Here is a 25,596-nt window from a genome sequence, read left to right as displayed (position 1 = left end):
TATTCTGTGTATTAAGTTACAGTTTGGAGGTTTAAATTATTTTTTAAATTATTTTAAATAATTTTAAACTTATTTTAATATTTTAATGACTAAAGCTCTGTCTGTTTTAAAAAAATAGTTTTTTGAAGAATAATTTTCAGATTTTCTAATATTTGGATACTAAAAAAATTAATCAATGAAAAATATTTTCTTAATTAAAGAAAAAATTAAGTTATTTTTAAATTTTGATAATTTTATTAAAATGTGAAAATATTTATATATATATTATATAAATACATACTATTATTTTAACATCGTAACTAAATAATAGAAAAATTTTTATAAAAAACTTTTTTTGAGAACAATTTTTATGAAAAATATTTTTTATATATAAATTATTTTTCATAAAATAAATAGAGCCTAAAACTTATTAAAATTATTTAAAATATTTTTTAATATTTTAAAATTAATATATTTTAAAAAATATTTTTTTAATAACAATTACAATAATAATGTGAAACATACACTAAATAATTTCTTTTTATTATATAAATTAGACATTAATTTGTTAATTTGCTCTCTCTTTCTTTTCTTCTTCATCTTCCCTCTGGTCAATCAATGAAGTTAGTCTTGTTAAGTGTGCGTCAATTGAATATTATTTCTAAGTGGGTTGATACCTAATAGGTCTTCTCGTGGCATCTCACATGGTTTTAATTATCATATGTAAGACTCTTTTGAGGAGGAAAAAAAAAAAAAAAAAATATATATATATATATATATATATATATATATATATATATATATATATATATATATATATTCAAAGGTTTTAAACCCTTTTCTTTTTTCCCCAAAGTCCCCTCATAACTTGACTTTAACCAATATTTTCTTTTAAAATAATTTATTTGGCTTTATTAATTTTTTTGTCATATTCAAAATTAAATAAAAATATTTTATGTTGTTTGAAATATATAAAAATATAAATTTTGTTTTTTTTTTAATTTAAGATTATAAATTATTATATAATTCCTAGTGTCATAAGTCAATGAAATTGAGAAAAAAAAAAAATCCTAGTGGATAATTGGAACATCAATTATATATGAAAAAATGAATCTGCTACTGTCTAGCTATTTCTAACTTCAAAAAAATGAGGTATTTACAAAAAATTTAGTAAAATCTTACAATGTTGGAATTTTTTAAAAAAATTAATTTAGACAAAAAGTACATTTTCTCTTTATTTAAATATTTAATAGTTCTTTTAGTCATTGAAATTTTTTTTAAGCCAAATAGACTCTTTAATTTTTAATTTTAACTAAATAAGTTGAAAATTAACAACATTAATTAATGGTATTAGAAAATTAATAAAGTTAATTTTTAATTAATAAAAAAAAAGTAAAAGATCTAAATCTATTCTTAACCTTAATATAATTATTAAATAAGCTATTAATTTTTAATTAAAATTTAAATTTCAATCGAAATCAATTAAACTTGATGTATATATATATATCATCCATTCTCATATAGAAGTATTTTTTCCATTTTCTTAATTATATTAATTATCTTTTCTCCTCAGATTATCAAAAAAATTTTAAAAAATAAAATTTAAATTCTTTAATCTTCTAAATTATGCAGTAGACATTTATTAAATATATGCGCTGTGTGAGCGCGGTGAGGAGAAGGAGAGAGTGCGCTGCCCCTAGACTCGTAAAATTGTGAGAGCACTATTCATTTACAGCCCCCTCCATACCAACCCAACTATTCATAAAGCCTAAAGGCCGCATTTCTATTTTTTGACCCTTTAATTTTTATAGCATATATTTAATACATAAAATTTTATAGAATTCTATGTTTTATGTATTTAATTTAAAAAAAATAAAATTCAATTTTAAAAATTGATTATAATTAAACCCAATTCCTATTGAATTTGATGGAAATATATTAGTTCTACTTAATATTAATCAATGTACTTGTATATGTCACAACAAAATATGTATAATTGTTATGCAGGGTAAATAATGTATTAATATTATTAATATAATTAAAAAATGATAAACTTTATGATTGTTTAAGAAAATAAAAAACCTTAATGCTAAAAAGGTAACAAAATAACATGAATTTTTGAATTTTGTAAAAAATATATATATTTTTAATTTTATTTTTAAGGATAGTTTAAAAAAGAGGACAAAATGAATTTTAATTTTAAAATTATACTAAACATAAATTCTCCTATGAAATTCAATTAAATTTTATATTTTAAATTGTGCCATACAAATAATAAAATTCATTTTAAATAAATTTTAACTAAAATTCATTTTAAATAAAATTTAAATTTTATAATAGAATTGACCAAACACTAATTAAGTAAAAGTCCATTATTATTTGTTAGTCTATTAGGCATTAGTAAAACATATGGACCTAGTGGACCATTGTCATTTAAAAGTCCATGGTAATTTTTCCAGCCTATATTTAAAAATCTATAGTAATTTGTTAGCCTATTTGTTAGCAAAACACATGGTGGTTTACTTTATTATAAATATCAAAATAAATCCTCTTAAACTCAAGAGAAAACTAATATAAATTAAATAAAAAAAATATTATATTATGTATATATAAAAAATATAAGAATATAATGATGAAGTAACTCATGGTTCCATTGATTTTGGTAACACAAAACAATGGGTTTCAAAAACCTTTCCCTATTGGTCAGTGCAATGGGTGGATAGAGAATGAAGTTCTATAATATCATTTAATATGTTAATTAAATTTTATTTAATAATTATAACTTATTTTTTAAATACACTATTTAATAATATATGAAAATAATATATAAAATTAATTTAATTAAACATTTTTATTAATTAGAGCTTTAACTTGATATTAATTAAATTGAAATCAATTATGAATATATCTAATATAAGTTTAACTTAATATAAAAATAAATTTAATGACCATTAAATTAAATATTTATCTCAAAATTTATATAAAAGTAATTAAAGTATATATCATATTATTCTCATATTAACTCGAATGCTTCATAGCCATGCCCTTCATTAAAATGGCACATTTTATGGTTGGTTTCTAATCTTAAGAGGGGCGATTTTCATTCATGTGGTGAGGGTTGTGGTAGGATATTTGGAGTTAATTGTTGGGTCCTATTGATAAACCCATTTTCTATAGGTATTTTAGGGTAGTTTTACATCTATTTTGCCATTTTTAATTTAGTAATTTTATGCTTTTAAAGCTTATTTTAGTTAATTTGTTAATTTTTATTTCATTATATTTGATTTTTGGAATTTTAATATTTTTTATAGGTTTTAATAAGGTTTAAAAGTAAAAAGGTCCATATAGAAGAAATTCAAAGTGATTTGGAAGCTTAAAGTAGTGTGAAAAATGAAGAAAATTTGCCTAAGGAAAAAGATCAGCCGAGATTTTCAAGGGCTTCAACATGCCCCGTGTGTGTGAAGATAAGAGTCAGCTAGCAGGAATCCACATGAGGCATGTAGATTCAACACTGGTTCGTATAGACAGAGATTTTGGAACAAAACTTGCCGAAAGTTTCAGGGACTTCAACATGCCCCGTGTAGCTGGTCGTGCAGGATCTAAAGGCTCCTCCTCCAAATCAACATGAGGTATGTTGAAAATAACTTAAATCCACATGAGGCATGTGGGATGATGCTGGTAGATTGCTGACATGAAAAATTTTTCTCTTCTCATACCTTTTACACCTTTTGTCTTTATCCCTTTAAAGACCATTTTTAGGGAAAAACTTGAGGGGATATATAAGCATCATATTCTCATTTTTACTATAAGGAGAAAGAGAAAGAAAAATTAGAAGAAGAAGGAAAGAAGGAACCACGCCATTTTCTGGAGAAAGGACACCTGCAGAGTGATGTTTTCAGCTTTCATTTCCAGAGATTTATATTTTTTTTTTCTGGGTTCTTTTATTTTTTGTCTTATTTTCATGTTTTCTTACTCTATTTCATATTTTCTACTTATAAATATAAGCATGAGTGAGTAGATACTTAAGATTTCAGAGTTGAGTGTAATGATTTAAGTTTTATTTGTGGATTTGAACTGGTTTTAACCAAATTTTAGTATATATAAGTTTTGATTCTTATCTTGTGTGCTTATTTACATATCCATTATTGGTACCCTTTGGATTTTATTTTTAATTTTAGATTGAAGGACCGAGAGGTGAAAATCTATGATAGATAATCAAGATAATAAACTTAATCACCTAGTGTTAGAAATAAACTAGTGGGTTAAGAGGAATTTCAAGTTGATTAAAGAGCTTAAAGGGTTTTGGGTAATTAAACATCGCATGAGAATGGGGTTTAGTTTCCTTTAAAACACTCTTTAGTTTGCTTGAAAGAGAAATTAAAGGAAATCATAATCAACTTCCTTCAAACTTGTATTTCCCTTAATTTTGGTTTTGCCTATCCAAATCCTAATGAAATTTACTTCATGAACCTCAACTTTGAAAGCAATTTTTGCCATTAATTAATTAAATCTTTAATTACTTGCTAAAATTTAGTAAATTAGTATAGTGCTTAGAAATTTAATTGCTTATTTTATTATAATTTCCTTATTTTTTCAATTTAATTTGCTGCATCCTTACTCTATTTTTGGCACAAATTATTGATAGCCCAAATAATCGTGACTTTTATAGTGTGGTACTCAAACAACAAATCTCTGTATGACGATATCTTTTTTTTACTACTTGAACGACCCGTATACTTGCGGAGTACGCATCAAGTTTTTGGCGCCGTTGTCGGGGATTTGTTTTTGTTTGATATTAGATGATTGATTGTTTGGTTAATTTGGGCATTTTATTTTTTATTTTAATTTCTTTTTTTATCATTTTACTTTGAGATTTTATTGTTTTGGTTTTTCAGGTACATATCTTTTATATAAGAAGAACAAAAAGTGTAGAAATTGATTTAATTTTTGATCCTGAGATTGAAAAGACAGCTAAAGCTTTGAGAGCAAAGTCTAAAAGAAGAAAAGCTAAACTTAGAATTCAAAGACAACAAGAGCAACATCAAGAGCAACAAGTGATAGAAGCTATGGCAAACAACAACAATATATCAATTAAGGATCATGTTTTTCCTAGTTTTGAAGATTTTAGACCAAGTATTACAAGGCCTAGAGTGGAAGTGAATAATTTTGAGATGAAGCCCTCACTTTATCAAATGGTTCAACAATCACAGTTTGGGGGAGGTCCTACTGAGAGTCTACATGTGCACCTCACACAATTTCTTGAGATTAGTGACATGTTGAAGATAAATGAAGTATCAGATGATGCCATCCGGCTGAGATTATTTTCTTTTTCTTTGAAGGATCGTGCTAGGGAGTAGTTGCATTCATTACCTCCGGGTTCAATAACTACTTGGGATGAGTTGTACTTTCCTCATAGCAAGATTGCAAAATTGAGAAATGAATTAACTTCTTTCAGACCAAGGGATGATGAGAGTCTCTATGAAGCATGGGAGAGATATAAGGATCTTCAAAGGAGATGTCCACATCACGGAATCCCTAAATGGATACTAGTTTAGCATTTTTACAATAGTGTTTCTCCAGCAATTAGAAGTATAATTGATGCATTTTCAGGAGGTGATCTTATGGAAAAGTTAGAAGATGAAGCTTATTCAGCATTGGATAAAATTGCTTACAACAATTATCAATGGAGCTATGAAAGGAATGAAATAAAGAAGCCATCAGCTAGTGTATATGATTTAGATGCCATGAGTATGTTCAATGCCAAATTTGATGCTTTGACAAGAAAAATGGATAAGCTAAGCATGAATGTTGATTCTTTAATTGGAGTATCTAGTCATATAGAAGATGTTGGTGTAGGAAATATGTATTGTATCAATGATTTTCCTTCTTATGGGCAAGAGTTTGGAAATGAGCAAGTTGATTTTGTTGGGAATTATAATCAGAAGCCAATTGGTAATCCTTTTTCTGCTACATATAATCCAGCATGGAGAAATCACCCTAACTTTTCTTGGGGAGGTTGACAAGGACAGCAGCAGCAGAACTATCAACAACCTCCTGATTTCCAGCAACAACAGCAGAATTTTCAGCAAAACAGTGTACCACCTAGATTTCCACCACAAAGGAATCAAAATGCACCTGTTCCACAACCACCAGTTTAGTCTTCAGACCAAGATTCAATTTTGAAGTCTATGATGGAGAATTTCTTAGTTGCTTAACAGAAACAGGGAGAAATGATTCAACAATTAACTTCAAGAATGGATCAGCTTGCCACTCATAACAGGATGTTAGAAAACCAAATAGCTCAACAAGCAAGTTCTTCTAGCAAAGCACAAGGGAAATTTCCAAGTCAACCAGAGAATCCTAGAGAACATTGCAAGGCAGTGATCCTAAGGAGTGGGAAAATTGTGGGAGATGAAAAGAAAGATGAAAAAGAAGAGAAAAAGAAGAAAAAAGATGAAGACAATAATGAATCTACTTCAAATCATGATGAAGTTAATGAGGAAGCAAACAAGAAGAAGGAAGCTGAAAAAAAGAAGAGGAAAAGTATGTGCCTCCACCACCATACAAGCTACCATTGCCATATTCTCAGAGGTTTCAGAAAGCAAAGCTAGATAAGCAATTTGGGAAATTTTTGGAAGTTTTGAAAAAGTTATACATCAACATTCCATTTACAGATGCAATTTCTCAAATGCCCTTATATGCTAAGTTCCTGAAAGAAATTTTGTCGAACATGAGGAGACTAGAAGATTATGAAACAATAGCATTAACACAGGAGTGTGGTGCTCTCTTACAGAATAAGCTCCCACCGAAGTTGAAGGATCCACGAAGTTTCTCTTTTCCTTGTCACATTGGGGATACTAATATTAATAAAGCATTGTGTAATCTTAGAGCTAGTGTAAGTTTGATGCCACTCTCCATTTGTGAAAAGTTGAAGGGTGGAGAATTGAAGCCAACAACCATTTCTTTGCAACTAGCTGATAGATCTATTAAATATACAGTAGGAATTTTGGAGAATGTACCCTTAAAAGTTGGGAAATTTTTCATTCCTGTGGATTTTGTGGTTCTTGAAATGGAAGAGGATATTCACATACCTATCATTTTAGGAAGGCCATTCTTATCCACAGCAGGGGCTATAATTGATGTGAAGAATGGTAAATTGACATTAAAAGTTGGATAAGAGGAGGTGGAATTTAATTTGAATCAAGCTTTGAAGAAACATCATGAAGTTGACCCTTGTTTAAGGGTAGATGTTATTGATGAGATTGTGGAAGAAGAATTTAGGAAAAGATATCCTGAAGACCCTTTGGTGAATTATTTGGTACATAGTAAAATAACAAAGGAAGAAAATCCTGAAGTTGCAGCCTTTGCTCAAATTTTGGATGCTACTTAAGAAGTTTTAGGAGATCAAGTTATGCAAGTTAAAGAGTTGAAATATGAAGTTGCACAACCACCCTTGCTAGATGAGAAGGAAGCAGCACAGGTAGACCTCAAACCACTTCCATCTACATTAAGGTATGTTTTTCTTGGACCTAATTCAACTTATCCTATCATTATTAGTGCAAGTCTGAGTGATGTACAAGTTGAAAAATTGTTGAGAGAGTTAAGAGCACAAAGGAAAGTCATTGGTTACACCATTGATGATATCAAGGGCATAAGCCCAATCTTGTGCATGCATAGGATTCTTTTAGAGGATAATTTTAAAGCCACCATAGAACATCAAAAAAGATTGAATCCTAATATGAAAGAGGTGGTGAAGAAAGAAGTCCTGAAATTGTTTGAAACTGGGATCATTTATCCTATTTCTAATAGTAGTTGGGTTAGCCCAGTTCATGTAGTCCCTAAGAAAGGAGGTGTGACTATTGTGAAAAATGAAAATAATGAGCTGATACCTACTAGAATAGTCATAAGATGGAAGATGTGCATAGACTACAGGAAGCTTAATAGTGCCACTAGGAAAGACTATTTTCCCTTGCCTTTTATTGATCAAATGTTAGAGAGGTTAGCAAAACATTCATATTTTTGTTATTTGGATGGGTATTCTGGTTTTTTCCAAATCCCAATACATCATAGTGATCAAGAGAAAACCTCATTCACATGTTCATATGGTACATTTGCATATAGAAGGATGCCTTTTGGCTTATGTAATGCACTAGTTACTTTTTAGCGGTGTATGATGGCTATTTTCTCTAATTTTATTGAGGAAATTATGGAAGTTTTTATGGATGATTTTTCTGTATATGATTTTTTTTATATATAATTGTCTATCTAACCTCTCTAAAGTGCTTAAAAGATGTGAAAAAACAGATTTGGTGCTAAATTAGGAGAAATGTCATTTTATGGTGCAAGAAGGCATTGTTCTTGGACATTTGGTGTTACATAGAGGAATTGAAGTGGACAAGGCCAAAGTAGAAGTGATTGAGAAGATGCCTCCACCAACTTTAGTGAAAGGAATTAGAAGTTTTCTTGGGTATGCTGGTTTCTACTGGAGATTTATAAAGGATTTTTTAAAAATTGCTAAACCTCTTACAAATTTGTTAAATCATCATGTTCCTTTTAATTTTGACCAAGTTTGTTTTGACTCTTTTAATAGGTTAAAGGAAGCTCTAACAACAGTACCTATTATACAACCTCCGGATTGGTCATTGCCATTTGAGGTTATGTGTGATGCAAGTGACTTTGTTGTGGGAGCTGTACTTGGTCAAAAAAAAGAGAAGAGGTCTTATGCAATTTATTATGCCAGCAAAACTTTAGATGATGCTCAAGTAAATTATGCCACCACTGAGAATGAATTTTTAGCTGTGGTATTTATTGTGGATAAGTTTAGGTCATATCTGGTTGGATCAAAAGTGATTGTCTGTACAGACCATGCTGCCATAAGATATTTGATGAATAAAAAGGAAGCAAAGCCAAGATTGATAAGATGAGTTTTATTGCTACAAGAATTTGATTTACAAATTAAAGATAAAAAGGGAGCTGAAAATGTTGTAGCAGATCATCTATGAAGGATTAAGCATGAGAGTAAAGATGGAAATGAAGAGGAATTGCAAATTGACGAGTTCTTCTCAAATAAGTAATTACTAGTTGTTGATGCATTGCCATGGTTTGTAGATTTTGTCAATTACCTGTCATGTGGAGTTCTCCCACCAGATTTGAGCTATCAACAGAGGAAGAAATTTTTGCATATGTGAAATTTTATACATGGGAGGATCCATTATTATTTAAGAGATATAATGATGGCCTAGTTAGAAGGTGCGTGCCTGAAGAGAAAATATGAAACATTTTAGAGCATTGTCATTCTTCTAACTATGGAGGTCATTTTAGTGTGGATAAAACAGTGGCTAAAGTACTTCAAGATGGATTTTATTGGCCACACATATTCAAAATTGTGAGAGAATTTATTTTGAGATGTGATAGATGTCAAAGAGTGGGGAATATTTCAAGGAAAAATGAAATGCCACAATAAGGAATTTTAGAGATTGAGTTATTTTATGTTTGGGGCATAAATTTCATGGGACCATTCCCATCATCTTTTGGGAGTAAATACATTTTGGTGGGTGTGGATTATGTGTCAAAATGGGTTGAGGCCATTGCTTCCCCTACAAATGATGCAAGGGTAGTAGTGAAATTTTTGAAGAAGTTTATTGTCACTAGATTTGGAGCTCCAAGAGCTATAATCAGTGATGGTGGATCTCATTTCTGCAATAAACAGTTTGAAAATCTTTTGAAGAAATATGGGGTTACTCATAAGGTAGCTATACCTTACCATCCTCAGACTAGTGGGCAAGTTGAAGTATCTAATAGGGAATTGAAGAGAATTTTGAAAAAAATTGTTAATCATTCAAGGAAGGATTGGTCATTGAGACTAAATGATACATTATGGGCATACAGGACAGCTTATAAGACACCCATTGGAACTATACCTTTTAAGTTAGTCAATGGGAAATCATGTCACTTGTCGGTTGAGCTGGAACACAACGTATATTGGACAATCCGAACTTTGAATTTTGACTTAAAAGGTGCTGGAGAGAAAAGATTGTTTCAATTAAATGAACTTGAAGAGATAAGGTTAGATGCTTATGAGAATGCTAGGATCTTTAAGGAAAGGACTAGATTTAGCATGATAAGAATATTAAAAGGAAGGAGTTTAAAGAGGGTGGTCTGGTTTTATTGTATAATTCTAGACTTAGACTCTTTCTAAGGAAGTTGAAATCAAGATGGTCTAGTTCTTTCAAGGTTGTGAAAGTTTATCCCCATGGAGTTGTGGATATTTGGAGTGAAAATTCTGGACTTTTTAAAGTTAATGGTCAAAGGCTCAAGATTTATATCACAGGCCCACCAATTGAGAAGGGAACAAGTTGTTTCCTTGATGATCCACCAATTCACTGAATTAAGGATGGTCAAGCAAATGACCTAAAATTAGCGCTCTTTGGGAGGCACCCAAAAATTCTTTTCTCATACTTATCTTTTGTTTTGTTTTGTTTTATTTTACACCCCATTGAACTCAAATTTGGCATAAAAATTTCTCTATGCAGGTTAATGGTGATTTTTAAGCAAATGTGTATGTTGAATTGAAGGAATAAGTGTTTGGGAAGTTGCTGAACCTTCTATTTGTTTTCCATGATGCATGCTGTCCTAACAAAGTTAAATCTGAACTAATTTGAGCTTTATGTCTGATTACAGCAATATGGTGGAGTGGAAGGTTGTTTTTGTTTCAAAATTTTAAGGAAATTGGTGAGAAATATATGAAATTTCATGGTAATCAATAGCAATATGTTCTTGATTTTACTTCTTGGGTAATTAATTTTGATGTATTGCACTGAGATTGACATATTTGCAATTGAATATTTTGTGAAATTTCATAGTACAATTCTGCAGAAATCTAGTCATGTGAACAGTGTCTGTAGCAGAATTTTATTCCTTGTTCATGAATTTTTAATGCTAAGTTTGGGGTTGAATTTAGGTGTTATTCCTTATGGTGTGACTGTTAATGTGAATAGTAGTTGAGTAATGTTTTAGTTTGTGTTTCGTGGATTGATGAATTTTAATTGTTCTTAGTGATTAATTGGGTTTTAATTGGATTTTGAGTGAAATTTTTATGCAAATTATGTCTTAGGTTAGGTTTAAGTGTGTTTAGGATCACATTTTTGAGTTGTACATCAGGTCATTTAGCACTAAGTTCAACATGATGTATGTTGGGGGTAGTGTCATCATCAAAACCTGTTCTTAGCGCTTTAAATTGCTAAATATGAAAAACCTGCTGAGAGTTTCAAGGGGTTTCGCATGCCTCATGTAGCACCTCATGTAAAACTCACTATAATCACGCGGGGCATGTCATTTTTCCCTTTTATCCTAACATGCCTCATGTCATTCATCTTTCACCCAACCACATGAGGCATGTCACCCTACAACTATTCCCAACATGCCTCATGTTAGACCCTAAGTATATCACCACTTAAACCTTTACCCTTGCTATCTTATTCTATTTTTTCTCATCAGCTGCACGATCAAAAACCTTCACTATTCCTTCCATGATGCACACTAAACAACCTTCCGCCCACATACCCAAACTTCGAGCCCTAAAAATGCCTAGAAACAGTAATTCTTCGACCTCAACACCAAATTCCACACCACCCAATGCTACACCCGAAGTTCCCATTTTGAACCCAAATCCCCAAATTCTCGATACGAACCCTAGTTCTCCTTTTCACCAACCCTCTGATTCTACCCCTAATCCCGACAATGCAACCTAAAATGCCACACCTTCCTCCTAAAAACACACAAAATCCACCCCTTTCGCTGTGCATGAGATGCAAAAAAGAAAAAAATCAGTCCCTAGCTCCTCTGCTCCATCGAAACAACCTAGGATTGTTTCTCCACAACCTGTCAGTGCCAGTATTCGCTCTACTGCCCAAGGTCCTATTTCTCTGCAGGTCTCTTCTGCTCTAACTAGGGTTCAATCACCTCTCCATCATTCCCCAACAGTGTCTCAAACTGCTCCAGTTATCCCTTAATTTGGCGAGAAGGTAAATTCATTTTACCCATGGACTTTTAGAGATTTTAATATGAGGAAAAATTATGAGACACTTTCTAAAAAGAAAATTTTAGCCACCAAGTATATTAATGAACATAGTCTCAGGGAGATAGGGTTATATGAGTCTGTTAGTGAATATTTGGAGAATGTAGGTTGGAGTGATTTTGCTAAAATTCAAGAACTTGCTTCTAAAGAATTGACATTTGAGTTTTTAAGCTCATTGAAATTGGATTTCCAGGCCATAACCAATAACCATAGGGACACCATTTCCTTTAGGTGTTTGAGTCAGGATAGGAAACTTGACACTACTCAAGTAAATACTTTATTTGGTTTATGTAATGATGGCGCAAAAGTGATTGAGTGGCAAAGGACTATTTATAACCCTCCCTTCCCCCTCCACCCCCCCCCCCCTCTTGATTTTGGAAGTCAATTGCACCATATGGAAAGTATTACAACCCTAGTTCTGCTAAGGCCTTAGCTATCCAAGACCATGCTCTTAGATGCTTGCAAATGTTCATGTCTTATACTATATTAGGCAGAGGGTACGGTAATGGAGTTGTAGGAAAAAATGATTTATTCTTTTTATGGTGCATGAAAGAGAAGAAAAAGATAAATGGTGCTTATTTTCTTTGCTCTCATATGGAACATATAGTATCTAAGCATTCAGCTGGCAGTATAGTTATTGGAGGGATGGTGACTGTGATTGCCAAATCATTTGGTTTTAACCCTCACCAATATGCTATGGTGTCTATGGTTGTCCAGTCCTTTCTAGATAGGATTATCATGACTCAAATTAAAATTTGTATGAAAAGATATGATGTTTATATGCTGGTAGATGGGGGACATGATGGTGAAGAGTAGCAACAATCATAGGGTATAGGACAACCACCTGATGCTGGTCCTTCTAGCTCTCACCCACCTACTGTTGGACAATCAGACTTCTTTTCTTTTTTTAAAAATTTGGAAGCCAAAATTGACAAATTGAGTGATACACAACAGCTTGCCTCTGATGATAATTCTGAAATGGTGGTTGCTCTGAAAGCTTTAGAGGCTAAGGTTGATGCACTTGATCAGAAGCAAGCCAAGCTTGAGAAAAAGATTAAAAAGAAGTTTTCCTCATTCAGGAAAAAGTAGAAAATTCATGACAGAGAAATGATTGACATTTATAACAAGCTGGTAGTTTCTTTTAACCAGTTGTACAAATGGGGCCAAAACATTTTTGAAGAGATGAAAGCTATGATAGAAAATCTGGATACTGTTTCTAAGAAATCCAATGAGCCAGCACCTGTAGCAGCACCAAATGAGCCAGTGCAGTCCACAAATGTAGAAGACCAACCAGCTGTCTAGTTTTCAAACTTTGTTTTTGTTTAGTTTCAGTCAAATTGTCAGACTTTAGTTTTTGATTGTATAATTTGGTCAGTGTGCTTTATGTTTTAGCTATTAATTTCCTAGTTATTGGAACTTTTAAATATTTTATCTGTTTGTGAATGGTTTAAACTTTTGTTTTGTTTTTGTTTTTTTTTTTTTTTTTTTTTTTTTTTTTTTTTCATGAATCTTAAGTTGGCTTGTTCATTATTGTTAGCTACATTAGTTTATTTTGCTGTGCTACATGCATTGTCTTTGTAATCCAGATTTCTATTGAATTGATCGTTTTCTTTAATCTAAGTTTCTATTGGCTATTGTAATAGCATTATTGATATTGCTTTTTGATAGTCATATAACTGGATTATTGAAAGTATAGCAACTGCTCTTCTATTAGCTATTGCAATACAGCATCTGAGGTAACTTATGGACATTCACATGCCACATGTTAAAACTACTTTCCTTTAACATGCCTCATACTAAGGGTTATGCTATCTTGTGAGCTATTTGAATTGCTTCAAATTGCAAGATTTTTGAAACCCACTGAAATTTTCAGGGGCCATGACATGCCCCATGCTGGTATCCAGTGTCAGTTGATCAGCATTCAGCACAGGGCATGCCAATTTACCTTTACTTCAACATGCCTTATGTTACTCAATCAGCACACATGTTCACCTAAAATCTAAAATTTTTTCATTTCACTTTTCCCTTTTTCACCTCACTTCTATTTACTTTGATATAATTGGGATACTTTTGCACATATTTTCTTTGAGCTACATTGTTCATATTATTTTGAGCTTAATTTTGAATTAATTATTCTTATTTAGCTTTAATTCCTAATTGTACATACTATATGAGCTGATTAGTTTATTCACTGTTTGTCCATCTTTGCATTCATTTTTGTTATTGAGGACAATGTCTCATTTGAGTTTGGGGGCAAAATTTTTGTAAAATTTTTAATCCTTTTTATTTGCATTACTTAAATTGCATTTCATTTATACTTAGTTACTTAGTTCACATACGCCATACACCTACACCATGTAAATATATACACTTGCATATAGATATAACATAGATTATGTATAGTTTTTATTTCATTTTTTTATTTTTATTTAATTTTTGCATTCATTTTAGAATATGAATACATAAAAATAAAAAATTTACCTAATTCTTAGAAGATTGAGAATTATTTTGAAAAGCAATTGAGCTTGCCTCTAGATGGGTTTGACGGATTGAAAGTTCTGGATTGGTATAAGGTAATAAGATTCTTATCTAGGTTTATATCTTTTTAGCCAATGGCTACCCAATTAATTACATTGAGTTTTGAGTACTTAGAGAAAACTCTAGAGTACTTAGAGAAAACTCTAGAGTAAGAAATAACTAATTATGTCTCACCAATCCTAGAACAAGCCTTCTAGACCTTTCGAGGCGAAATCTTGGCATTCACTTGAAAAAAGAAATGATCAAAGCATTCTTTGAATTTTAAACCCACATTTTTAACCTTAACCAACCTCACTTTAAAATTTCCCTTTGAAACGAATTTGAGCCTTCATTTATGCCCCTTATTTCCTTGGCACCCTTAACTTACCTAGCCATAAACCTAAATATTTGCCTACCATTCATGAGAATAATCTGTTTAAGTGATAGATACAAAAAAAAAGAGGGTATATAATAATCAAATGGGAGAAGTACTAAAGTAAAATTGGCTAGCAATCATATCATGTTATAAAAAAAAATTATTTACCACCCAAGTATATAAAGAAATGAGTTTGGGGGTCGATTAAAAAGGGACAATTGCAATGCAAAATTCAATGTTATTTACATAGTCCCTAAAAGACTCTAAAAATTGTATACTAGCATTGGTGATTTATTGTAAAGTTTTTCCTCCCATTTGATAATAATAATAATAATAATAATAATAATAATAATAATAATAATAATAATAATAATAATAATAATAATAACAATAATAAAAGCGAAGTGTATCTTGATCTTTTTAATAATTTAATTATTCTCATGTTTTGCTTCCTTTTACCTTTTCTTTGTTAGCCATATTATTACCCCTTAGCCCCATTACAATAATTAAAAGCCCTTTTGATCTCTTGATTGAGTTTTGCTATATTAGTGGAGATTAGATTAGTTGGTTTGCCTATGGGATTGGCACATTATTCCTCCATTTAACTATTTCTATCATTATTTGAGGTACATTAGTTTATGGATTGTTTTAGAGCTTATTTGAGCATGACTTCTCTATGTTATTGATTGGTATGGGTTTGATGGGATGAATAATTGACCCAAGGCTAAGCGGTGATAACTTTGGTGAGAATTGAATTCCTCATACCTTGAAGGTGGGTATATGGTTTGTTGATAACTAGAGGCAAGTTTGAAAGCTTGGATGAGTGATTTTCATAAATCTAAGAAAAATGTACCCCAATTGCATATAATTGTTTTTAATTTGCTTGAGGACAAGCAAATGTTTGAGTTTGGGGGAATTTGATAAATTCATTTTATATAGGTATTTTAGGATAATTTTGCATTCATTTTGTCCTTTTTAGTTTAGTAATTTTATGCTTTTAGAGCTTATTTTAGTTAATTTATTAATTTGAGTTTCATTATATTTGATTTTTAGAATTTTAATATTTTTGATAGGTTTTAATAAGGTTTAAAGGCAAAAAGGTCCATATAGAAGAAATTCAAAGTGATTTGAAAGTTTAAAGAAGTGTGAAAAATGAAAAAAATTTACCTAAGGAAGAAGACCAGCCAAGATTATCAAGGGTTTCAATATGCCCTGTGTTGAAGGTCATGTGAAGATAAGAGTCAGCCAGCAGGAATCCACATGAGGCATGTAGATTCAACACTGGGTCGTGTAGACAGAGATTTTAGAACAAAACTTGCTGAAAGTTTCAGGAACTTCAACATATCCCGTGTAGTTGGTCGTGCAGGATCTAAAGGCTTCTTCTCCAAATCAACATGAGGCATGTTGAAAATAACTTAAATCCACATGAGGCATGTGAGATGACGCTGGCAGATTGCTGACATGGAAAAATTTTATCTTCTCACACCTTTTACACATTTTGTCTTTATCCCTTTAGAGATCATTTTTAGAGCAAAGCTTGAGGGAATATATAAGCATCATAGTCTCATTTTTACTATAAGGAGAAAAAGAAAGAAAAATTAGAAGAAAAAGGAAAGAAGGAACCACACCATTTTCTGGAATAAGGACACCTGCAGAGTGATGTTTTCAACTTTCATTTTCAGAAATTTAGATTTTCTTCTTCTGGGTTCTTTTATTTTTAGTCTTATTTTCATGTTTTCTTGCTCTATTTCATATTTTCTACTTGTAAATATAAGCATGAGTGAGTAGATACTTAAGATTTCAGAGTTGAGTGTAATGATTTAAGTTTTATTTGTGGATTTGGACTGATTTTAACCAAATTTTAGTATATATAAGTTTTGATTATTATCTTGTGTGCTTATTTACATTCCCATTGTTAGTACCATTTGTGTTTTGTTCTTAATCTTAGATTGAAGGATCGAGAGGTGAAAATCTATGATAGATAATCAAGATAATGAACTTAATCACCTAGTGTTAGAAATAAACTAGTGGGTTAAGAGGAATTTCAAGTTGATTAAAGAGCTTAAAGGGTTTTGGGTAATTAAACATCGCATGAGAATGGGGTTTAGTTTCCTTTAAAAACTCTTTAGTTTGCTTGAAAGGAAAATTAAAGGAAATCAGAATCAACTTCCTTCAAACTTGTATTTCCCTTAATTTTGGTTTTACCTATTCAAATCCTAATGAAATTTACTTCATGAACCTCAACTCTAGAATTAATTTTTGCCATTAATTAATTAAATCTTTAATTACTTGCTGAAACTTAGTAAATTAGTATAGTGCTTAGAAATTTAATTGCTTATTTCATTATAATTTCCTTATTTTCTCAATTTAATTTGTTGCATCTCTTACTCTAATTTTGGCACAAATCATTGATAGCCCAAATAATCATGACTTTTATAGTTTGGTACTCAAACAATAAATCTCTGTGGGATAATATCTTTTCTTTACTATTTGAATGACCTGTATACTTGTGGAGGGTGAAGCGAAGAAATATGTTGGTCTTCAAGGAGAAGTTGGGTCAATTGAAGGAACTGTTGGTTTAATTTTAAATTTTGTCAAGAATTTGTCTTCTGTCATCTCTAAGGTTCCTTCGGGTGAGGTGAAGAAGAGAGCTAGAGTAATCAAATGGTGTAGATGGTCTCCTCCCCCTTTGTCTTGGTTAAAATTGAACACTGATGAGGTTGTTTCTAACAATTTCGGTCTTGCTTCAACTGGTGGGATCATTCAAAATGCTAAAGGTGTTTGGGTTTTAGGGTTTATAGCTAATTTTGGTAGATCTTCAACTGAGAGGGTGGAGTTGTAGGCATTGTTAGAAGGTTTAGATCAAGCCTAGAAGTTGGGTATCAAGCAGTTGTTTGTTGTGTGTGACAATGCCTCGGTGATTAAAGCCATTGTTTCGAATCATAATATTTCCCCTTGTATGCTACCTAATCTTAAGGCTATAAAAAGGATATTGAAATTGGATTTGGTGGTGCGGTTTGCTGTTATTCCTTGTGAAGCCAATTTGCTACTGATTGTATTGCTCATTTGGGTGCTTCTGTTTCTTAGGGTGTGCATGTGATTTTTGAGATCCCTAAGAAGTTGAGGAGCTAGTTGCTTCATGATCTTATCGGTGTAGCCTATCTTAAGATGTGTACTACTTAACTTGTTGTGTTTCTTTTCTGAAAAAAAAAGGGCACATTTTCTTGAAACAATGCAAACTCAGTATACCATAGAGAAATTGTTGCTACCTTAGATTTTCTCATCATTCACTTCACTTTTGTTTGGGGAATGGAAATAGTGCAATAAAAAAAGAAAAACATACTTGTTGCTAAAGAAAATGGTCAAGCTTCCAATTTCAAGGTCAATTTTCTCTAGTTTACATCAAAATTTAAAAAAAAAAAAAAGAGGGGCTAAAAAAAACCCACTTTGAAAACGTTTGGTCATGTAAAATTATAGCCCATTTCAATGCCAAAGTGCCTATTTTCTTTGGGCTCTTCCTTTTCAATGTCTCAAATCTCTTCAGAGTATCCTAATTGTTCATTCTCCCAACTGACCTTTGAGGCAACTATTTCATGCCTTGGAAAATACTCCTTAAAAAAGAAAAAAAAATTATAAATAACCATTCCTTGAAAAAAAAAATGAAATATGATTGATTTTTTTTTTTTTTTTTTTTTTAAAAAGGGTCTTTACCTCCATTTTCTTGACTAACTCTTTTGGGTTAGGGGCAGACACTGTGATATGTCGAGCACTTGGACTAATGAAGCCTTCCTCTACTGCTTTGTCAATAAATGACAATAAAGAGTTGTAGTAACCATCCACATTCAGCAATCCCACCTGCAACCATAAAATTTTTCTTAAAGCTATTTCAGATGTTAGAGTGTAAACCCCGGTTTAAAATTTATAATTTTACAAGAATTTAATTTAATTTTTTTAATTAATTTTTACGTTTGAAATAAAAGAATTCAATTTTTTCAATTTAAAAAAAATATATAAATAAATATTATTATGTGAGAACTGAATTGAATTCTTTTCCACAAATGATTTATTCTAAATGAAGCTAGAAGCTAAAATGTGAGATAGATTAGAATTAGAATCAATACTAAGGGGAAGATGTTAGAGGGAGGAAAAGTTGCTTTACCGGTTTGTCATGGATACCAAGTTGGGCCCAAGTTATCACTTCAAGAAGCTCCTCAAGGGTCCCATAGCCACCTTCAAAGAAATCCCAAGAAAAAATTTGAATCAATTATACTTCCAAGAGAACAAACTTGTACATTTTTTAAGGCTAATAGAGACAATTATGTAAGTTTTTGAGAGATTGTTCTTGGGATCACATGGGAATTCTGAAAAAGAAACATTAATGGGTATCATTTGTTTTAAGCCGTGAAGCTTCAATCAATGTAGCAATATGGACTTAGCCCATAAATGATGTCCTACAGTTTGGTCAGCCTCTTTTAGTACCAAAAACTAGTACCACATAAGGACCAACAAGACCAAACAAGGCTAACTTTTCCTTCCCAAAATTGAAGGTAGAAAACTGTAATCATTTGCATGCTATAGTCCTTTTCCTTCTCAAAAGGACCATTTGCAAGAAGAGTTCACAATTATTTTGCAGCTTGTTCCTTAGTGGGTGAATTTGAGGGTGAGGAGGTACAGTTATATCATCACATGGAAAGCCTATTAACCACAGAAAGTAAAGGCTCAAACAAAAAGCCTAATTTTCAGTGTCAGCAGCTGAACATAATAATGGAGGAATAGCGTCAGTGACTAGAGGTTTTCAAGCTTAGAAAATGCTCTCTAATCATGGGTCTTTGCTTGCTTTTTGTGGAGGTCGAGCAGTTCAAGGCTTGAGAAAAAATTGGCCTTGTTTCTTTGGTCAACTTATGCCATTTTTATAAACTCTTAATCATTTCTGACACAAACAATGAAACAAACACAAAAGATTTAAAATAATAAAAATTTGGAGGTGTTAAGCAGACCAGGTAAGGCAATGAATGCATCAGAATGTCTAGCCATCTCTGCTTTCCTTTGGTGCATATCAGCAACCGGCTTCACTTCACCTACTGTTTCACCAGTTATCTGAAAATGCAGAACCCAAGTCAACACAAAGGCAAAATCAATATTAAAAAAAAAAAAACTCTAATTTTGAGAGAGTTATCCACAGAGAAGCAATGATGGTGCAGCAGTGGTGGTGGGTCCGAAACAAAGTCATAAAGCTTAAAAAAGAAAAGAAAGAAAGGGAAAATTCAAGAAAAATATACACTTCACGTATTCTTAATTAATATATATATATATATATATATATCGTGTTTTTTGAAAATTAAAATTAAAAGAAAAGAAAGAACAAAACGTAATTAGAGAGGGCAAAATGGTGAAGACAAGTGGATTGATGGACATGTTCAAGAAACGTGTAAGCATAGAAATGAAAAAAAATGAACCGATAAAAGGTCTGAAATTGAAGATGTCTGAGCCTCAAATGAGACAAAGTATGAAATCCCATTCTTTAAGATAACAAAGGAGAGGTAGAAATTCATGCAAATAGCCACCACATGAGATTAAAAGAATACCTCTCTAGGCATGAGTGTCTTGGGGATAACTCTGCAGGCAAAAAAATTCTATTGTCAATTTCTGTATCTTCCTGTATATAGAGGAAAGAAAGAAGAAGAAGAGGAAAGAACCCATGGAATAGGGTTAGAAGCTTCACCCTATCACATGGCGGCCACCATTATAAACAGCTTGAGAAATCAACCCCATCAAACCAATACTCCCTCCTCCATAAACCAGATCAATATTTTTTGCTACCTGAAAAAGAAGAAAAAAGAGGAAAAAAATGTCAAAAGAAAAATATCAACGAGTGCATAGTGAAGTGCCCATTGAAGTACATTTTGGTTGTTGTATTTTAATAAAATACAAATAATAATTAAAGAAAAGAAAGAACTAGTTTTTCCAATGCTGATTCAATAAAGAATATAAAATATAGAGCTATTAAATTATCTAAAATGGACTAATGTGTAAAATGCGGCTCCAACAAAAAGAGAGAAGTCTTAAAACCCAAGTAAGGTACAAGAAGCCAAAGCAGACAAATTTATTTATTATCTTCATCAAACATTACTAGAAGTTCTTGAAAACCCATCAAGGAAAAGCAATAAGAATTACTGAACACATTTATTTTATTTGATTTTCTAAGCAAGAATTGAAAAGGTAAAAAGAAGAAAGCACAAGAAAACAAGAAACTATAACAGAGTAACAACAGGGGAACCAAACCAGAGTAGGAAATCAAAACAAGAAAGCAAGCTCTATATAAAGTAATTACAAAGGAGAAGCAAAAGGGGAAATCAAAAACACAGAGAAATAGTTTAAGAAGCTGAAAAAAGAAAGCAGAACTTGGAAAGTGAAAGCAGTTTCCAAGATGAAGTTACAAGCAGAGCTAACCAATTCTTTTCCAAGCTCAATAGCAGCATCCTTATAGCTACTTTTCTTTCCAGGACTACTACCACAAAACACACAAATTCTCTTGAATTTGGATTGTCTCATTTCCTTATCAATCTCCATATCTCTCTGTGTTTGAAGAAAAGAAAGGAAGAAAGAAAGGAGAAATGGTATGCAAATATCCTGGTTCACAAGTGACCCACCACCGGCTTTGGTGAAGATGGAGAGTGGGTTCATGCATATATAACGGTAGAACAGAGGCGTACATTAGCATGCGTAAAACTCCATACTCTATAGTCCATTCCTTTAAGGAACTTGACGAGAATGTGTTGTGTTACTTTGCTATTCTTCTATTTAGCTCACCGTCCAATCATATCTGCCTCCATTTTGCCCTCATTTATTCCATGCCAACCCCAGCTCTACTTTTTGTTCTTTTTTATATTTTGTTTTTATTTCCTTTTGTTAACATCAAATTTTCTTTTAGAAAAAGTGAACAATAGAGTTTGGATTTTCTTTTAATTTATTTAAATTAAGTCCATTGAACATGATATATATATATATATATATATATATATATATATATATATATATATATATATATAATCCCATACATAAATAATACATCAATTACCATTTAGAACAATTTCCCCCATATAAAATTTCTAATTTTCATTACAAATTTTGATTTCATATCAAGTAATGAAAGTTCAAAAAGAAAAAATATATTAAAAAAAAAATGACTCAACACTAAGCTTCGAAGTTGACATTCTCATTTAGTTCAAACTCTCTATTTATTGAGAATTTTATTTTCTGATAAGTGAACGAAGTGATTTCTTTGACTTTTTGAAAAATGAAGACAAAATACTAACCAGACAAATTGAATTCATTAATTTTTAGAGAATTTAAAGCTAGTGAGTGAATTTACCCCAACAAAACAACATCTTATTAGTTTAGAAAAATTTGTTATTTGTTAAATATATACATATATTAAAGTACTAAAAATTGAGCATATTTAATTATAAATTGTGAGGTAATTTCATAAAAACCAAATATACTACATGGAAAATTTATATAAATAGTGAAGACAATGCACATATATATTAATGTGTTAAAAAAATTTATAATTATTTGATTTTAATGAGTGTATTTATAATTTGTAGGGTAAATTTTATAAACATAAAATAAAATATGAAATTTTTATATGAACAATGAGGGAAACTATGCTAATTGCAAGATTAATTTTGTGAAATTAACTTCAGAAAAGTGAAGTATATACAATTTAAAGTGATTTGACAAAAGTTTATTCTACAAGCAATTCACCATTAAAAAGAATTATAAATATCAATTAAATCACTAATTATTAATTAGCCTCACAACTCATGGCCACAAATCACTAATTATTAGTGTAATTAGTTCAAGTACTCCTTAAACAATATGGCAAAGTCCTTGTATGTAAACCATAGGCAACTATTATCACATTAAAAAAAATGGTATTATATCTAAAACTATAAGAGTACATGAGAGTTAAATTTCAATTGAAATCTTAAAATATATATATATATAAAATTCAATTCACACGTTCAATATTTTATTTGCTATTTAATTATTATTTTTTTTATGAAATATCAAATGTTTAGTATTTTCAATCCTTTAATATAAAGAGGAGATGAATATTGCTGTAAGCATAAATATGAAAAGTATCCAAAAAAAAGTAAAAAAGTTTTTGACGAGAACATTCAAAAGAGTTTCTCTTGCTGAAAGTAATATGAAAAGGAACCCAATAGGCAGAGGCATATGGTTTCATTAGAATAAATCACTCGTAAGAAATGAATTCAATTAAATTCTCGTGCAATCATGCTTGATTTTTAATTTTTAAAAATAAATTATTTTTAAAATTAAAAAGAATTGAACTCTTTCATTTTAAACATGAGAATTGATAAAAAGAAATTAATTTAATTAAATTATTGTAAAATTTTAGTGATGCTTTATTATACAGAAGAGATACCCACCACCAAAATTTGCATAATCAACCATTCTTCTAGTGCCTATATTCCACAACTTAGACAATTGAAGGTATCAGCACAATACTTTTATTTCATTTTTCCCATTTAGTTCTCTCATATTCAATCTAACAACACAATGAATCTTATTGTAATATGGCGGTGGTAAAGGGACAATTCTTTACTTTTCCCATCGAATAAACTATCGTCATGTTAATTCTCATTGTTGAGTTCTCTTTTTATGTTTTTCACCTACGTTCAATGTATAAAATGCCATTAATTATTAATGAAGTGATTGAATATCTTTCTTATAATATAAATAATTAAAAATTTTCAATTTTAATAAAAAAGTCTGATGATATATGACATTTATATTAAAATATTTTATAATTTAGTTCTTGAAATTTGATAAAAGTTATAATTTAATTTTTTTATGAAAAATAATTAGTATTTGATATATGTTTTTATTAACAAAACAGTGATTCTGTTAGGGACTAAACTGTTATAAAAGTGAAATTTAATGAATTAAACTGTTACATTTTCTTTCGAGTAGGGGATTGGGAGGTGAAAACTCTATGAGTTATATGCATATTAGCCACTAAATTAAGTTAGACTAGGTAAATTATTGCAGCTTTTAACTATTATTAATTTTTAATTTTAACAAAATAACTATTTTGTTAATAGAAATATGATTCGAGTATTAATTTTTTTTAATAAAAAATAAAAAAAATTAAACTATAATATCTTATGAAGTAAATTATAAATACCCTTTATTGACCACATTTGGATTTATGAGCCCAAAATTATATTAGAATAAATGTAAATTTTTTATACGAAAAAATAAACGTAATTTAGTTTGTCAATATTAAAATTATCTCAAAAATTATGAAGTTATATGAATTTAAATTCTAACAAAACATTCATACAACTAAAATGAATGAAAGAATTGAGTGTCGAATTCTTAACTCCTCTAGAAATGAAGTGGATTATTGATTAATTTATCCAGAAAGCAGATTCTATAGAATCAACCACCTTCTGGAATGAGCTTCTTCCTTCTTTCAAGATCAAATACCGTGCATTGCGGGTAATCAAATTTTGTCCTTCCTGCTGGCCATCCATTGAAAATACTATTAATTAAAGAACAAATAAAAAAGTATCTGAAGTAAATAAGTAGGATACGATGAGATTGCAGTTGCAGACAATGGATTCACATGAGGGAGCTGTTATGCATCATGACCCATCTTAGTTGGATCCTCAATCGCCTCCCCTCACTAGACATTCTTGTTCTATGCATAGGAAACATATATATATATTTTATTAATTAAGAAACAAACTTCATTTCTTCTTGTTTCTCACCCTCAAGCAATATCAAACCTTGGTGTTATTTTGTCCCAAGCTCCCACCCAAGTGCTTGCTTTGCCCCTTCTCCAATCCCCTTTCTTCTTCCTTTGTACTACATTATTTTTTTTTAAAAAAAAAAGGAGATTCCAGCAAATCCATTGAATTAGTGGTATTTCAATCATCGAGTGCTTGTTTCATTATATAAAGTCTTTTGTTTTCTTTTCTTAAAAGAAATTTTTAAAATTTATATATTTTTTTAGAAAAAAGATGGATGTATTGTATTTTTCACACCCATATACGTCTGAAAGTATACCTACTGCACTTAGGTTATGTTTGGTAGAGTATAATATAATATAATATAATCAATTATGTAATGCAATCAAAGTTGTAATATAATATAATGTAATTATTATTACATTCTCATATATAATTGTAAAATAAAAATATAAGTAGTATAATGTAATGATAATTTTGATTTTAATATTTAATTTATTTATAGTTTTAATAATAAATAATAATAATTGCAGTGATTGGTAGTTGAATGGTAATGATGGCTAAGTGATGGTGGTCATGGCGACAACAATGGTTAGGTAGTGTTTGTGGCAAGATGAGATAGTGATAGTGATAATGGCTAAATTGTGATAGAGGTGGTAGTGATTAAGTGGTGATAAGATAGCCAAGTGATAGTGGTGATGATAGTAATATGGAGGTAACAGGATGGTGGTGGTGATGGTAGTGGTGACAAGATGGTAACAGTGGTGATGGTAACAGTGGTGGCCGAGTAATGGTAGTGATGATAGTGTTGACAATTAATAAAAAAAAATTAAAACAAGTAATCATGATTATATCAATTTTTGTAT

The 25,596-nt window shown here is 30.6% G+C and overlaps 2 protein-coding genes and 1 non-coding gene across 3 annotated transcripts; 1 reads left to right on the top strand and 2 right to left on the bottom strand.

The window, feature by feature from the left end:
• Positions 1-5,405: 5,405 nt before the first annotated feature.
• LOC131181070 (small nucleolar RNA R71) lies at positions 5,406-5,512 on the bottom strand. The gene has a single exon (XR_009149697.1). It is a non-coding gene; the product is annotated as a small nucleolar RNA R71 (small nucleolar RNA).
• Positions 5,513-6,233: 721 nt separating this feature from the next.
• LOC110635006 (uncharacterized) lies at positions 6,234-7,369 on the top strand. Its single transcript, XM_058149251.1, has 3 exons — positions 6,234-6,522; positions 6,654-7,130; positions 7,227-7,369. Exons 1-3 carry the CDS (start codon positions 6,234-6,236, stop codon positions 7,367-7,369), a joined length of 909 nt encoding a protein of 302 aa, XP_058005234.1.
• Positions 7,370-18,291: 10,922 nt separating this feature from the next.
• LOC110642331 (cytokinin riboside 5'-monophosphate phosphoribohydrolase LOG1) lies at positions 18,292-21,661 on the bottom strand. Its single transcript, XM_021794329.2, has 7 exons — positions 21,399-21,661; positions 20,671-20,768; positions 20,534-20,564; positions 19,946-20,045; positions 19,108-19,178; positions 18,660-18,803; positions 18,292-18,559 (listed from the first exon to the last, which is right to left on the bottom strand). The coding sequence occupies exons 1-7, from the start codon at positions 21,630-21,632 to the stop codon at positions 18,479-18,481; spliced, it is 759 nt and encodes a 252-aa protein (XP_021650021.1). The 5' UTR covers positions 21,633-21,661; the 3' UTR covers positions 18,292-18,478.
• Between the last annotated feature and the right edge of the window lie 3,935 nt (positions 21,662-25,596).

Source organism: Hevea brasiliensis, chromosome 6 (genome assembly GCF_030052815.1).
Source record: "Hevea brasiliensis isolate MT/VB/25A 57/8 chromosome 6, ASM3005281v1, whole genome shotgun sequence".
In the NCBI taxonomy this organism is placed as follows: Eukaryota; Viridiplantae; Streptophyta; class Magnoliopsida; order Malpighiales; family Euphorbiaceae; genus Hevea; species Hevea brasiliensis.
Note: the sequence above shows the minus strand (reverse complement) of the source record. Positions and strands in the feature narration are given on the sequence as shown.

Coding starts and splice junctions, on each gene's coding strand:
- LOC110642331 (XM_021794329.2), bottom strand. CDS start 21,632: ATGAACCCACTCTCCATCTTCACCAAAGCCGGTGGTGGGTCACTTGTG. Junction 20,565..20,670: donor GGTGGCCGCCATGTGATAGG/GTGAAGCTTCTA, acceptor TTTTGCCTGCAG/AGTTATCCCCAAGACACTCA. Junction 18,804..19,107: donor TTGGTATCCATGACAAACCG/GTAAAGCAACTT, acceptor TTATGGTTGCAG/GTGGGATTGCTGAATGTGGA.
- LOC110635006 (XM_058149251.1), top strand. CDS start 6,234: ATGGATCAGCTTGCCACTCATAACAGGATGTTAGAAAACCAAATAGCT. Junction 6,523..6,653: donor TGAAAAAAAGAAGAGGAAAA/GTATGTGCCTCC, acceptor TTCCATTTACAG/ATGCAATTTCTCAAATGCCC. Junction 7,131..7,226: donor TATAATTGATGTGAAGAATG/GTAAATTGACAT, acceptor GTTTAAGGGTAG/ATGTTATTGATGAGATTGTG.